Source organism: Ctenopharyngodon idella, chromosome 13, assembly GCF_019924925.1.
Source record: "Ctenopharyngodon idella isolate HZGC_01 chromosome 13, HZGC01, whole genome shotgun sequence".
Lineage (NCBI taxonomy): Eukaryota > Metazoa > Chordata > Actinopteri > Cypriniformes > Xenocyprididae > Ctenopharyngodon > Ctenopharyngodon idella.
Window position 1 is genome coordinate 34,677,949 of NC_067232.1, and position 13,064 is coordinate 34,691,012.

The 13,064-nt window shown below is 39.8% G+C and overlaps 1 protein-coding gene across 1 annotated transcript; it reads left to right on the forward strand.

The window, feature by feature from the left end:
* The first annotated feature begins 3,786 nt into the window (after positions 1 to 3,786).
* dld (deltaD) lies at positions 3,787 to 9,714 on the forward strand. Its single transcript, XM_051917680.1, has 11 exons — positions 3,787 to 4,483; positions 4,581 to 4,877; positions 5,273 to 5,333; positions 5,422 to 5,679; positions 6,286 to 6,346; positions 6,433 to 6,563; positions 6,679 to 6,848; positions 6,943 to 7,159; positions 7,253 to 8,060; positions 8,144 to 8,249; positions 8,348 to 9,714. Exons 1-11 carry the CDS (start codon positions 4,436 to 4,438, stop codon positions 8,351 to 8,353), a joined length of 2,163 nt encoding a protein of 720 aa, XP_051773640.1. The 5' UTR covers positions 3,787 to 4,435; the 3' UTR covers positions 8,354 to 9,714.
* The last annotated feature ends 3,350 nt before the right edge of the window (positions 9,715 to 13,064 follow it).

A 13,064-nucleotide genomic window follows, 5' to 3' on the forward strand; every position in this document is an offset into this window, starting at 1 on the left:
TTTGTTATTAAAAAACTGTTATTCTGCTCATTTCGTAGGGTGACATGGGGTTCATTTTTTTTCTCCTGACCATAGATGGGACAAAATCTAATCTCGGCACTTTTGAGGACAGGCTACACTATTTTTAATTTTGTCATTTCAATTGAATATCAACATTTGTGAGATTTCGTTTTAGATTTGTGAAGTAAAAATTTAAGTTTTTATTTTGAAAAATATAAAATTAGACCCTTGGGGCAAGATGAACCCCATTACTTGTGTTATTATTTTTAAATGTAATACTTTTTGTAAAAAAAATAAATAAATAAATAAAATAAAAAATAATAATAATTTAGTTATTATTTAGTTATTATTTAATACTTCCATGAATTAGATGTACATTTCATACATCTTCACTTTCATCAAAACCTATAGGTTAATAGAGTGAAATCATTCAATTTGATTTCATGGTGTTTCTATGACACATCTTTAATTAAAATATGTAAATATCCATATGCTGTACATAAGTTGTAGAATAATTTCCTAACCTAGGTAGGGGGCCAACTTGCCCCTCTTTTAATATTTGACATGTTGTGCTAATAACAACTATAGAAAATATATATAAATATAATAGCCTATAATAACACACTGGCTGATTATCATCATCCAGCACATGATAAAATTATATATAAATATGTTACAGTTTAAATCCACACTGTTCTTAAGGGGGACATCTTCCCCCATGTTACCCTAAATGCTTATTATTGTATGAAAAATTGTACTGCATCTCTCCCCATATGTAGTAAGCTTTTTTTATCTGTATGTTTTGCAAAATACATATTTTAAATACAAAAATAAACAAGCCACGAATTAATGACACTATTCAAAATTAAGAATAAGGATTTAAAAAAAAAAAAAAAAAACATTTAAAACTTAGCACTAAATTAGGGCAGCAGGTCATAGACAAGTTAAGGCTGCTCTGTGCCTGCTCAAAATTCTGTGTAAAGATGCAGTGCAGCATAAAAGCCATACTAAATTATACCTGCTCTGACCCACCTCAGCCACTAGTATAACAATATGCAGTTAAAATTGTTATATATATAATTGTTAATATAAGTCAATCCCTATTTGTAGGAGTTTCACAAAAAAACTTAACTAGAATTAAGTAAATATGGAGATTAATAACAAAACGATGTATTTATGTTTTTATTCAAGCTTTAACTATTTATTACGTGCATAATAGAAATAACAGATGTGTTGTCACATTTGGCAGATGCAGGAATTCGATGTAGCCTACATGAGCAGCACAAGCTTTTTCTGTTTCGGGTGAATTATTGATTTTTCTTTCTCTTTGAACCAAAGTTTCTCACATAAACAAAACCACCCCAGGGAAAGGGGCAGATGTTCCCTAAAGGACGACGGCACGCGACAGTCCTCAAGCCTGTAGAAGAATTCACCCCTCTCTCTCTCTCTCTCTCTCTCTCTCTCAAAATAGAACTTGATAAAAGTAATTTCCAAAAAAAAAAAGTAACTTCCTAGACAGGATGCAGTTGATTCACTGTGCGTTTTATTGTTTCTTCTTGCTTGTTGTTGCTTTTTGTCATAATGAGTGCGCCACCCGAGCCACGCGACACATCCTTTGTTATTTTAATCAGTGCAAGTCCTTGCTGCGTCATGATTGGGGGAATCTACTATTGCTATATTGTATTGTCCTTTTCCTGAACACAAAATAAGGTTAAAACGTATTCACATGCGTGATTCCACAACACTCTCCTCGCCTCGGCGGATATAGGAATGCGCAGTCTCATTCAGAAAAAGAGAAACGTTTGCGCTCTACTTAATTTGACGGATCTGCAGACACTCTCCCACAAGCCGTTACTGCCTGTGTTCCCACGGCCACTTACTGCAGCTTCCCTAACCATATGGCCCAGCAGCGGCATTCATGTGCTGCTTCTTCAGCATGCTTCCAGTCTCATTTGGCGCAAGCCCGCGTGCGCGCACTGTCCAGAGAGGCAGTAGAGACATGCAGTTGTGATGTGAAAAAACGCCATTTGGTTGGGAGCAGATGGTTGGCTTGGGGGGCTGTCCGCGTCTTCAGAGAGAGTCCCCGAGGGCTCCCCTTGTATTCAGAATCAATGAAAATTAAAGCGCAAAGAAAGATGAAGAGTCAGAGCTCGAGTCCCGGCTTTGTTTGTCGCAGCTACTGGTGGGCAGGAGTTAAAGTACAACAGCCCCCTATAGAAACACTTAAGTTAAACAGTCTCCCCATAGTCCACCTTCAGAAAAGAGGAGGGATGCGAGAAAGGAGCTTTCTGCTTGATTTAACCAGGACAGAATCGCGTGGCATAAATTATGTTTGAAAAGAATAAGCGAAGTGGGCATAAATCTGAGGGTTTTCAGTGACGCTTTGCTGGGCTAATCGGGAAATGTGTGCAACGTCAGGCCAAAGAATAGTGCGATGATAGCTGCGTGACATGGTTCCGCTCTTATTTACGGCCAGCGGTTCAATAACTAGTGTGTTGCTATGACACCTGTCGCGCGATAACATCCCGTCATCGCGTCAGCAAACGCATTCGATAAAACGCATTCTTTTCAGTGGCAAAACTGATCCGGCTCCCTACAACGCGTAACTGTGTCACATATTGTTGCATTCCTCCGGATTTGAAAACCGCGAGCGCTTTTAATTAACGCACTAATGAATACCACCCTCACACACAAACAAACGCTCACGAGACAGAGCGAAAAGAGCGCGAGCTTGATTCGTTTAACAACACGAACGATTAAGAGAACACATCGGAAACTTCCTCGTCAAATTAAACGCAAAATAATTGATAAAACACCAAAACAACAGAAGCTGCTAGGTACTTTTGTCAGGGATGACGTGTAGAGAGGGGAGCTCTTTCTCCCCGCGACATTGTGAGGGGAGCAGGTGCTGTGTGAATTACCATACAGCTGAGAGCACAGAGAGAGAGAGAAACTTATTCTCCCCTCACACAATAACAAAGTGCCTTAATGACAGCCACGCGAACGACACACACCAGTTCGGCGTTTACAATCCAGCTTAGAGATGCAAACTCTGAACTTATAGAGTCACCAAAACGCAAACCACTGTAATGAAGTGTTGTTTAAAACAAGGTTCAATACATGTTCACTTTACATGACCTGATTATGCGAGGAGCTAAGTCGCCTACTTCGACTTGTAAAATTTTTTGTCATCTGAACGGAAGTAAATTGCTATGGTAAAACTGGTTGACTGAAAGTAGAAACCTAACCTAAACAAATATATATTGCTTTAATTTAGGGAGAAAATTAGAAAATGAGAACAAAGCCTATGGTAACTATGGTAAAATATAGTTAAAATTATGTTTTTTGGGGGGTAAAAAAATGTAAATGTAAGGAATGATTGTTTGTTAGACCATTTTTTATTAGAACATTTTACAATAACAACCTTTTAATATGTTTGTACAGTGACCTTTTAACTAATTCAAACTAAATAAATCTAAAAAGAGAAAAAAGTTAGCACCCCAAAACCCACGTTACGTTTTAATGACTAAGTCAATACATCCACAGAGTTTTCAGTAGCCATATTGCAATGAACAGCCCATAAACCCCTCTGTACGTTTGTCCCGTTATCAGGAATGCGACATTCCTGCAATGTGTGATGTAATTTGTGGTTTTAGGTCAGAGTGGGATGTACAGGATTCTCAAGGTTGCTTATTTTCCTGTATGTAAATTAGATTTTTCTCTCTCTCTCTCTCTCTCTCTCTCTCTCTCTCTCTCTCTCTCTCTCTCCCAGTGGCAAAGAGTTGCACATTTTACAGCTCAGTGACCATTTGCCGATTTTTTTCTTTTCTTGGGGGGTTGGGGATGGTGTGGATTGAAAAGTGTCCCTTTGTGACAACCAGAGCCAGATTGGGGAGTAGCTCATTTGCATCTCATTACCCTAGCAGTCGCTGCCTGTATATAACCGGCTGCAGGAGGACTGCGACATTATACACGCACAATCCAGTCAGTCTCTCACATGGAAACAAGAGTACAGGAGGAAAATTTGGATCATCACGCCAATTGTATAAACGGAAAATAAGCGAAACACGCGTAGATAACCCTGTTCTTGGGTTTTCTGCATTTTTTTCCGGCTTCCTAAACTAACCGCAAGTGGACTGCAAACTTTTGACAACTTGGAGTATTCGTCTTCTGAGGGAATTTCCTGTTCGTCCCCATTTTTGCGCATCAGGGTTTCCTCTTTATATTCGTATTTGGGATTTAATTGCTTGCTTTTTTTTTCAAGGGGGACTTTAATGGGCTTGCATGAGCAGATAAAGTGAACGCAACAGAGCATCAACCAGAGCTGCCTCCCACTGAGTGGAGAACTTCGAGTCTCAATGATTTATTGAGACACGGTCTCATACAATCGCCTGGCCCGTGGAAGCTTAACAACAAAGTTCAGATCATCTCCACCATGGGACGACTTATGATAGCGGCTTTGCTGTGTGTCGTGATAAGCCAGGTAATTAAAGTCAACGTCTGATTTACTGTATGTGAGATATGATCTCACATTATGATGGCAACTTTTAGTAACTGATTTTATTTCCATTTCTTTTCAGGGGTTTTGTTCTGGGGTTTTCGAGTTAAAGTTGCAGGAGTTTCTTAACAAGAAAGGGGTGATAGGCAACGCAAACTGCTGCAAAGGATCCGCGCCAGAGGCTCAGCAGTGTGAATGCAAAACCTTTTTTAGGATTTGCCTGAAACATTACCAAGCCAATGTATCTCCAGATCCTCCATGCACCTACGGTGGCGCCGTTACCCCAGTGCTGGGATCAAACTCCTTCCAAGTTCCCGAGAGCTTTCCTGACAGCTCATTCACCAACCCCATTCAGTTCTCTTTTGGATTCACATGGCCGGTGAGTAGTTTGCGTTTTCTTTTTTTTTTTACATTAGCCTTTAGGCTACTTTATATGTGCATAAATTTGTCCGTTTTGATGTGGTTTATAACATATAAAAAGCCACAGTAATGACTCAGGATGTGGGTATTTAGACGCTTTAGCGGTGTTGGTGGGGTGGGAAAAATCACATCCCCTGGGTTGAAATATAATTGTCAGCTCAGTGTGAAATTCCGAAACCTTTCATTTTACTGCAGTAAGTAAGTGTGAAATCGGAAAAATGAAGCTTGAATCCCCAGTGCGATCACACCTCAAGCCATTCACATCTTCCGTTATATGTAAATCAGCAGGGAAGTGTGGAGGAATGTGTTTCTAGTCTAATTCTGACAATATTAACACATCCTTTTCTGTTTCAGGGAACATTTTCGCTGATTATCGAAGCGTTGCACACCGATTCCAACGATGATCTGTCGACAGGTAACGCGAAATGCATTTAAATAGAAGTTACGCTTTAATACATCCTTGTGTGGCAATGAGGTAACGCTAAAAATTTTAACGTCCACAGAAAACCCAGAACGTCTCATCAGTCGTATGACCACCCAGAGGCATCTAACAGTGGGCGAGGATTGGTCCCAAGATCTACAGGTTGGTGGGAGGACAGAGCTGAAATACTCGTACAGATTCGTTTGTGACGAGCATTACTACGGCGAGGGCTGCTCTGTCTTCTGCCGCCCCCGCGACGACACTTTCGGCCACTTTACCTGCGGAGAACGCGGAGAAATCATCTGCAACTCCGGATGGAAAGGACAGTACTGCACAGAACGTGAGTATAAACCATATTTATCACCTGCGTTTGGTGTTTAGTGCGCATGTTTCGGTATTTCGCGAGAAAAACAACAACAACAACAAACTTCGTCGCTATGGTTGCAACAGGCGTTTGTGTGATTCAAATGAGGGACGTTGGCCAAATAATGGCACGCGTGCCATAGATTAAATGTAACGCCTGATTGGTTACTTGGCAGAGCGCTCGGCGCTGATTGGCTCAGAGCGGTGAGGTATTGTTGGAAGGGGGCAGCTGCAGAGTGAAGGTAGACAATAGAGCAGCTGTCCTGCACTGGCACCATGTACACCAGCTGTCCACCCTTATCTGCGCCGACTCTGGGACATTATGGGGAGGGGGTTGGATGAACAGAGTGAAAAGGGGGACTTCTGACCCACAGTTAGAGAAAAAAGGGGCTTTTGTTTAGGAAGCTTTTGTATGAGTGCAACTGTGTTAACCAGAGTGTCCTTCCAATGGTAGTGAGGAGAACATTTATTTTTTTTGTTAGCCACAAAGTACGGGAGAGCAGCTTGGTAAAACTGTGCCAGAATAATAATGGTGTCTGTCAGAAAGGAACTGGTAATAATAAATAAATATTTCTCTTTATAGCAATCTGTCTTCCGGGATGCGACGAAGACCATGGATATTGCGACAAACCTGGTGAATGCAAGTACGTGTGATGGAGATTTTTAACACTCAACCTTCATTGCTGTAGAAGTTAACAACATACTAACTGGTCCGCTGTGGTGTTTTTAGATGCAGAGTGGGATTTAGTGGAAAGTACTGTGACGACTGCATCCGCTATCCGGGCTGCTTGCATGGCACCTGCCAACAGCCATGGCAATGCAACTGCCAAGAGGGTTGGGGAGGCCTCTTCTGTAACCAAGGTGAGCCTTTTGACATCGTAAACTGAGTAGTTGATTAAGTTGTTGGTTTAGAGTTGTCCATTGATTCTGGACGCAGCAGAGGAGACTAACCTACATGTTTTATTTTGTGTCGCAGATCTTAATTACTGCACACATCACAAACCGTGCCAGAATGGGGCCACTTGCACCAACACTGGCCAGGGAAGCTACACCTGCTCATGCAGACCTGGCTTCACCGGAGACAGCTGTGAGATTGAGGTCAACGAATGCTCTGGCAGCCCGTGCCGAAATGGAGGAAGTTGCACTGTGAGTTTATGAGTCATTCTCTGTTTATGTGTTGTAGGACTTGAGTTCTGTTCAATGTCCTAACATCTTCTCAATCGTTCCTTGGATTTCACAGGATCTTGAAAACACCTACAGCTGCACATGTCCTCCTGGTTTCTATGGAAGAAACTGCGAGCTGAGCGCCATGACATGCGCCGACGGCCCCTGCTTCAACGGTGGACGCTGCGCTGACAACCCTGATGGAGGATACTTCTGTCAGTGCCCGATGGGCTATGCTGGTTTCAACTGTGAAAAGAAGATTGATCACTGCAGCTCCAACCCTTGCTCGAATGGTACATTGAATGCTTCCATTCTAATCCCTGAAATGCAGATGAGGGGGTGTTTGAATCAGTTGTCTCATGTCTCCTATCTTACTTCTTCTGCAGGTGCCCAGTGTCTAGATCTTGTGGACTCCTATCTTTGTCAGTGTCCTGAGGGTTTCACCGGAACGCACTGTGAAGACAACATCGATGAGTGTGCCGCCTATCCCTGTCAGAATGGCGGCACATGCCAAGATGGACTCAACGACTACACCTGCACCTGCCCACCTGGATACACCAGCAAGAACTGCACCTCTGCGGTCAACAAGTGCGTCCACAACCCGTGCCACAACGGTGCCACTTGTCACGAGAGGGACGGACGCTATGTGTGCGCTTGCATCTCGGGTTACGGAGGACGAAACTGTCAGTTCTTGCTCCCAGAGAACTCACAGGGACAAGCCGTTGTTGAGGGAGCCGACAAAAGGTACTCTTACGCCGAGGACGATGGTGCCTTTCCTTGGACGGCGGTTTGCGCTGGGATTATTTTAGTGCTTTTAGTCCTGATCGGCGGCGCCGTCTTGGTCGTCTACATCCGTCTTAAGCTGCAGCGGAGGAGCCAGCAAGTCGATAGCCATAGCGAGATCGAGACCATGAACAACCTGACCAACAACTGCAGCCGAGACAAGGACTTGTCCGTAAGTGTCATCGGAACCACGCAAGTGAAGAACATCAACAAGAAAGTGGACTTTCAGAGCGACGCCACAGGCGGAGAAAAAAACGGATTCAAATCTCGTTACTCTCTAGTGGATTACAATCTTGTTCATGAGCTAAAGCAGGAGGACTTGGGGAAAGAGGACTCTGAGAAGAGCGAAGCGACAAAGTGCGAGGCTTTCGATTCTGACTCAGAGGAGAAACACAGAAATCATTTAAAAAGGTAAATATTGTTTTGTGTGGATTTTGGTTACTACAGACAGGGTGTTGTTATGCAGTACTAAAGTCGATTCTTTTCATTTTCAGTGATTCTTCAGAGAGGAAACGTACAGAATCGTTGTGCAAAGACACAAAGTACCAGTCAGTCTTTGTTTTATCAGAGGAGAAGGATGAATGTATTATTGCAACCGAGGTAAGTCCAGAACCTTTCTTTTGTTTGCAGCCATGAGATGTTAGTCTGCAAATCTGGATTTTTGAACGCTCAACTTATGTAATTTCTTCTTGTTCCAGGTGTAACGCCACAACGGAGCTGTAGCTCATCTTGTTCTACAGGAGGTTTTACTCCAGTAATGCTGCTCAAACCAGAGGGAAGGTTTCCTTCATGTGACTGCTGCTGTGAAACTTATGTTGAAGGTGATATTCAGAATGAGCTGGTTCTCAACTGAAGTAAACACAGTGACTGCAGGAAAGGACGTTGGGCCATACTGGCTCGGACTCTCAAAGTTTGTTTCCCAGGAACGTGCCAAGTGGACTCACTGCACTTCCTGTAGGGACGGTTTTACCTCATTGCACTATGATGGGTTTTATTTTTAATGTATTTAACACACATTTGAATCGAATACTGTGTATGCATATGCACTGACTGCAGTGTGTATCTGGAAGTTCTCTGATCATTTCATAGATCAGTAGAGGAAAAACACTGCCATCAGATATGTTTGTTACTGTTTTGGTTTTTGAAAGCTTGTATTTCTTTTATTTAAATGTTATTTGTGATCGATGTGTTTGTGGTTTCTTTTTTCGTGTGTGTGAAGTTTGATGTAATTTAAAATCTTTTTCATTTTGAAAATTTGTCTATTGTAAATAAGGCACTTCGGGTCGATGTGACTTTTCTGATGTAAATGTATTTAAACACGCTGTCAGAATTACAGGAATTGTTTTTATGACTGTTGCCCATGAAAAAAAATCACCGTAATATTTTTCCAAATAAATCCTGTATGAAATATCACAAAATTGGTCAGGTATCACTGAGTTAATGAACTGATTGCTACTATCTTTGAGTCATTTTGTTAATTTTGCCAGATTTAGGAGACAAATGTAAAATGTTTTCCCTTTTCACCTCACTAAGTAAGACAAAGACACACCCGGTAAAGACAAATTACAGCCTCGATCTTGATGGCAGGGTATTTTTGGGATGCAAGAACTCTTTGACAAAAACATCAAACCACTTTTTGGTTGAAGTGTCTGTTTGGTGGAACATTTTATGTCAAAGCCGTAGCCAAACTCATTATGTGACTTATATAGAGCAGATGCAGAACAGGAACACTCCCTTAGCATCTTAATATGAATTAAATATGCAGTACTTTCTTTTTTACAATCTGCAAGCATAACTGTATATTTAAGGATAACTTGCGCTCACTTATTCGAGCAGTCAGCTGAATAACATTATGAAGTCATTACTGGTGATGTGACTTTTCATCTATATTGTATTTAAGGAATGGCATTTTATGGGTATTCAGAGCACAAGAGCATAACATTCTATCTTTATGCTTTAAAAAAAAGATCATCGCCCAACCATTTTTTGGTTCTTAAACACATTTGTAACTTCTGTCAACTCACACTGTGCTGTAATTTCAACTTTGTGGATCATATAAATCAATTCCAACAAAATTATGTATGTATTTGTGAAATGTTTGATATATAGCAGGTGAAGGAGAGAATGGATGGTATACACAAAAAGTTAATAATAATTGCTCAAAGTAAGTTAATTACTGTCTAATATTTCCTTTAGATCAATAACTGTAAAAGTTAGAAGTGACTTGAGCTCTGTAGAACTTGTAGAGTCTTTGGTTGTGGGTTCAGGGAGGATACAGTGAAAAGTATTCACTGGTATTAGCCAACTGTTGGACAGTTGCTTTCACATACCACGCTAAGCTTTTAACTTAACTTTTTTCACTCGCACAATAGGATTTCGCTGAGTTGGAAAATATCAGGAGACAGGCCTAAAGCAGTTCTTTTGTTTCTTCATTCAGTGTAGGCCTGACGCACTGCGGCAAATATCTTCTATTAGATCTTTTTCAGTTGTGTGTGTTTTCAGCATTGTGTTTGGTGTATGATTCATTAAAAATACATGCTATAATCTTATTTTAAAACAAAAAAGAACATTCAGAATATTCTTAGTCTCGTCAGGCTCAGTGTGAAAATGCTTAAATATGAATGCAAGTTGCAAGTTGTGCTTATGCATTGCTCCAACATTTATACAGTTCGTTGTTGTTCACAGCAGAACAATTGCATATTTTGCTCCTCATTAGTTTGTCTTATTTAATCAAGACCAAAAGATGTGATGCAATGGACCCTTCTCACATTTCCTGGGTTCTCAGAAGCAGAATTCGTCATTGTTGTGGTGAATAGAAACTACAACAAATGTATTTTTTTGTGCTCCAAAAGCAAAAGATTGCATTTCTACGACTTTCTAAAAAAGAAAAAAAATATTAAGACATTGATTATGGTTGTCAGAAAAGAGAAAGATTTCAAACTTGCCTCAGCTAGAAACACTCATGCAGCAGCTTTAACTAGTTTTCAGAAATGTAATGACCAGTATAACATTAAGTATAAAAATGAAAAGATTTACAATGTTAATAACTGTGACTTAATAAAAAACAGTCTGTGAAAAGGGTCCGTTTGTTATCCAAATGTTGGTGTTGTCCAGGTTGGTGTACACTTAGAGATCTGTAGATCTTATTAACAACATCCTTATTAAAAACATTGTTTCAGTGTACAGTTCTTTTTTGATAAAATGTGAAGGTCTAGATGTGGTAAAACTCATAATGCCAGAATGAATATCTGAATATGTAATATATAAAAAGAAAGAACAGAGCCTCTGCTTTAAAACATCAACAGAAAACATTTTATTCTAGCTTCATTCTTTCTTTTTCTCGCTTAAATTGATAAAAATTCAGTTTTTGTCAAAGACTACATGGTACATAAGCAATGCTTTTATCTTTGGTTTCTGCTGCTTTTTTTGCCTGTTTTGATCTGGAGATTGTAGTCTTTCAGAAGATGCGCAATAGCGCCCCCTACTTTATAACAGTGAAAACACGGATTGCCAGAAAATTCCGTCAATGGCCAAATCATCTTAATTTATATAGCGCTTTTCACAATACATATTGTTTCAAAGCAGCTTCACAGTGACAATAGGAAAATTCTTATCGAGCTAAAGTTGGTTTTTGATTTAATCACTTCCGTTGTAAAAATTGTTAATTATTACTTTAGGGGCCGCTTAAATGACACCTTTCCTACTGAAAACCGAATACCTTTAATGCATTCTTGCCGTTCATTTACGTGTTTTGTCTATAGGTTTGCGTGTTTGAGTGTGTATGTGCGCAGAAGCTTGGTCTTTTTAAAAAAGTGATATTTGTCAAATTACTTTACTGGTCCGCACAATACAGAAAAATGAGTTGTGTCCGCGAATCAATGCGAACTGGAATAATTTTGATAAGGTTTTATCTATACATAGGGAAAGGAAAGGGAAATGGGCCTTCACAGGGGATAGATTAGTTGACACTTCAGGGCTGCGTTATCATCATGCAGGTCCTTCATCTTATCTGGATACGACCTGGATCTGGCAGGCTGCGGCAAACCTCGGGATAAACAGAGAGAGACTAATATTAGCGTAGACGCCATTCTTCTTTTGATGTATAGCGAGTACATCAGGTGTTATGGGAAGTGTTTCCGGTTCCGGCTGACCTAATCTATGCAGCCTAACAATTTACATGATTTGAATTATAGAAGTAGATAATGGTTTATGTGTATGCAAGTTTAAACAGATGTGTTTTTAGTCTAAACTTAAACTTACAGAGTGTGTCTGCTTCCTGAACAGTGATAGGAAGACTGTTCTAAAGTTTAGGTGCTAAATAGGAAAAGGATCTACCGCCTGCAGTTGATTTTGATATTCTAGGTATTATCAACTGTCCAGAATTCTGAGATCGCAATAGACGTGAAGGACTATAATGCATGGCGGGGAAAGAGTTAATCCTGACTGTGGCATGTTATGCAGAGTTTGGTAACACTTTATTTTACAGTGTCCTTATAACATGTAGTTACTATAGTAATGACTAAATCGCAGATAACCCTAAGCCAAATCCTTTGTAGTTAATTACACTCAAAAAAATAACTCTTGGGCTGAACATGATTCAATCATGGACAGTGGTTCCACATGACAGAAAGTACAGCCATGTACAACTAACTAGAATCAACGGTGTTCATTTAACTTGAATGATTGGTTTTAGTTTAACTTAAACAAATGGTTTTCATTTAAATTGACATTCAAATAATGCTTCCTGTTTAGTCCTGTGATTTACATAAACTAAATACAACTTTTATTTACACGTGTGATGTTTGGTGTTGTCAGTCCATAAGTGATATTGGTTTCACCCAGAGCACTGTGGTGACTTTATTATTAAAGCAATTTGAATTCTTGTTAGCAGGTCCTCAACCCAATCACAAGCTCCACACTTTACCACAGTGGTAACCCCCAAAACACTAACATAACAGAAACTTTTAAATACCAACATAACAGAACAGTATACATTAAAAACTGCATAAAATAACACTTTATTTCAACATTTACTCTTCCAATTCAGCCCCTTTGCAAAGCATGATGGGAAGTGAAAGTCCTGTGTGATTAGGTTACTTAATTGAAACATGTTTCAAAATGAAAACTTCAAATTAAGTCAAAGAGTAACCGTTTCAGGTCAATTTAACATGAAGCAATCACATTTGAACTAGAAAACTGATACAATGGTGTTAAATCAAAATAAATTGTTTAAATAGAGTGAACAGCATCAAAAAAGTTTGAATGTAATATTACTCAGTACTTAAATGTATAATATCCGTCTAACAAAGACACCTTAAAGGGTTAGTTCAGCCAAAAATGAAAATAATGTCATTTATTACTCACCCTCATGTCGTTCCACACCCGTAAGACCTTCGTTCATCTTCGGAACACAAA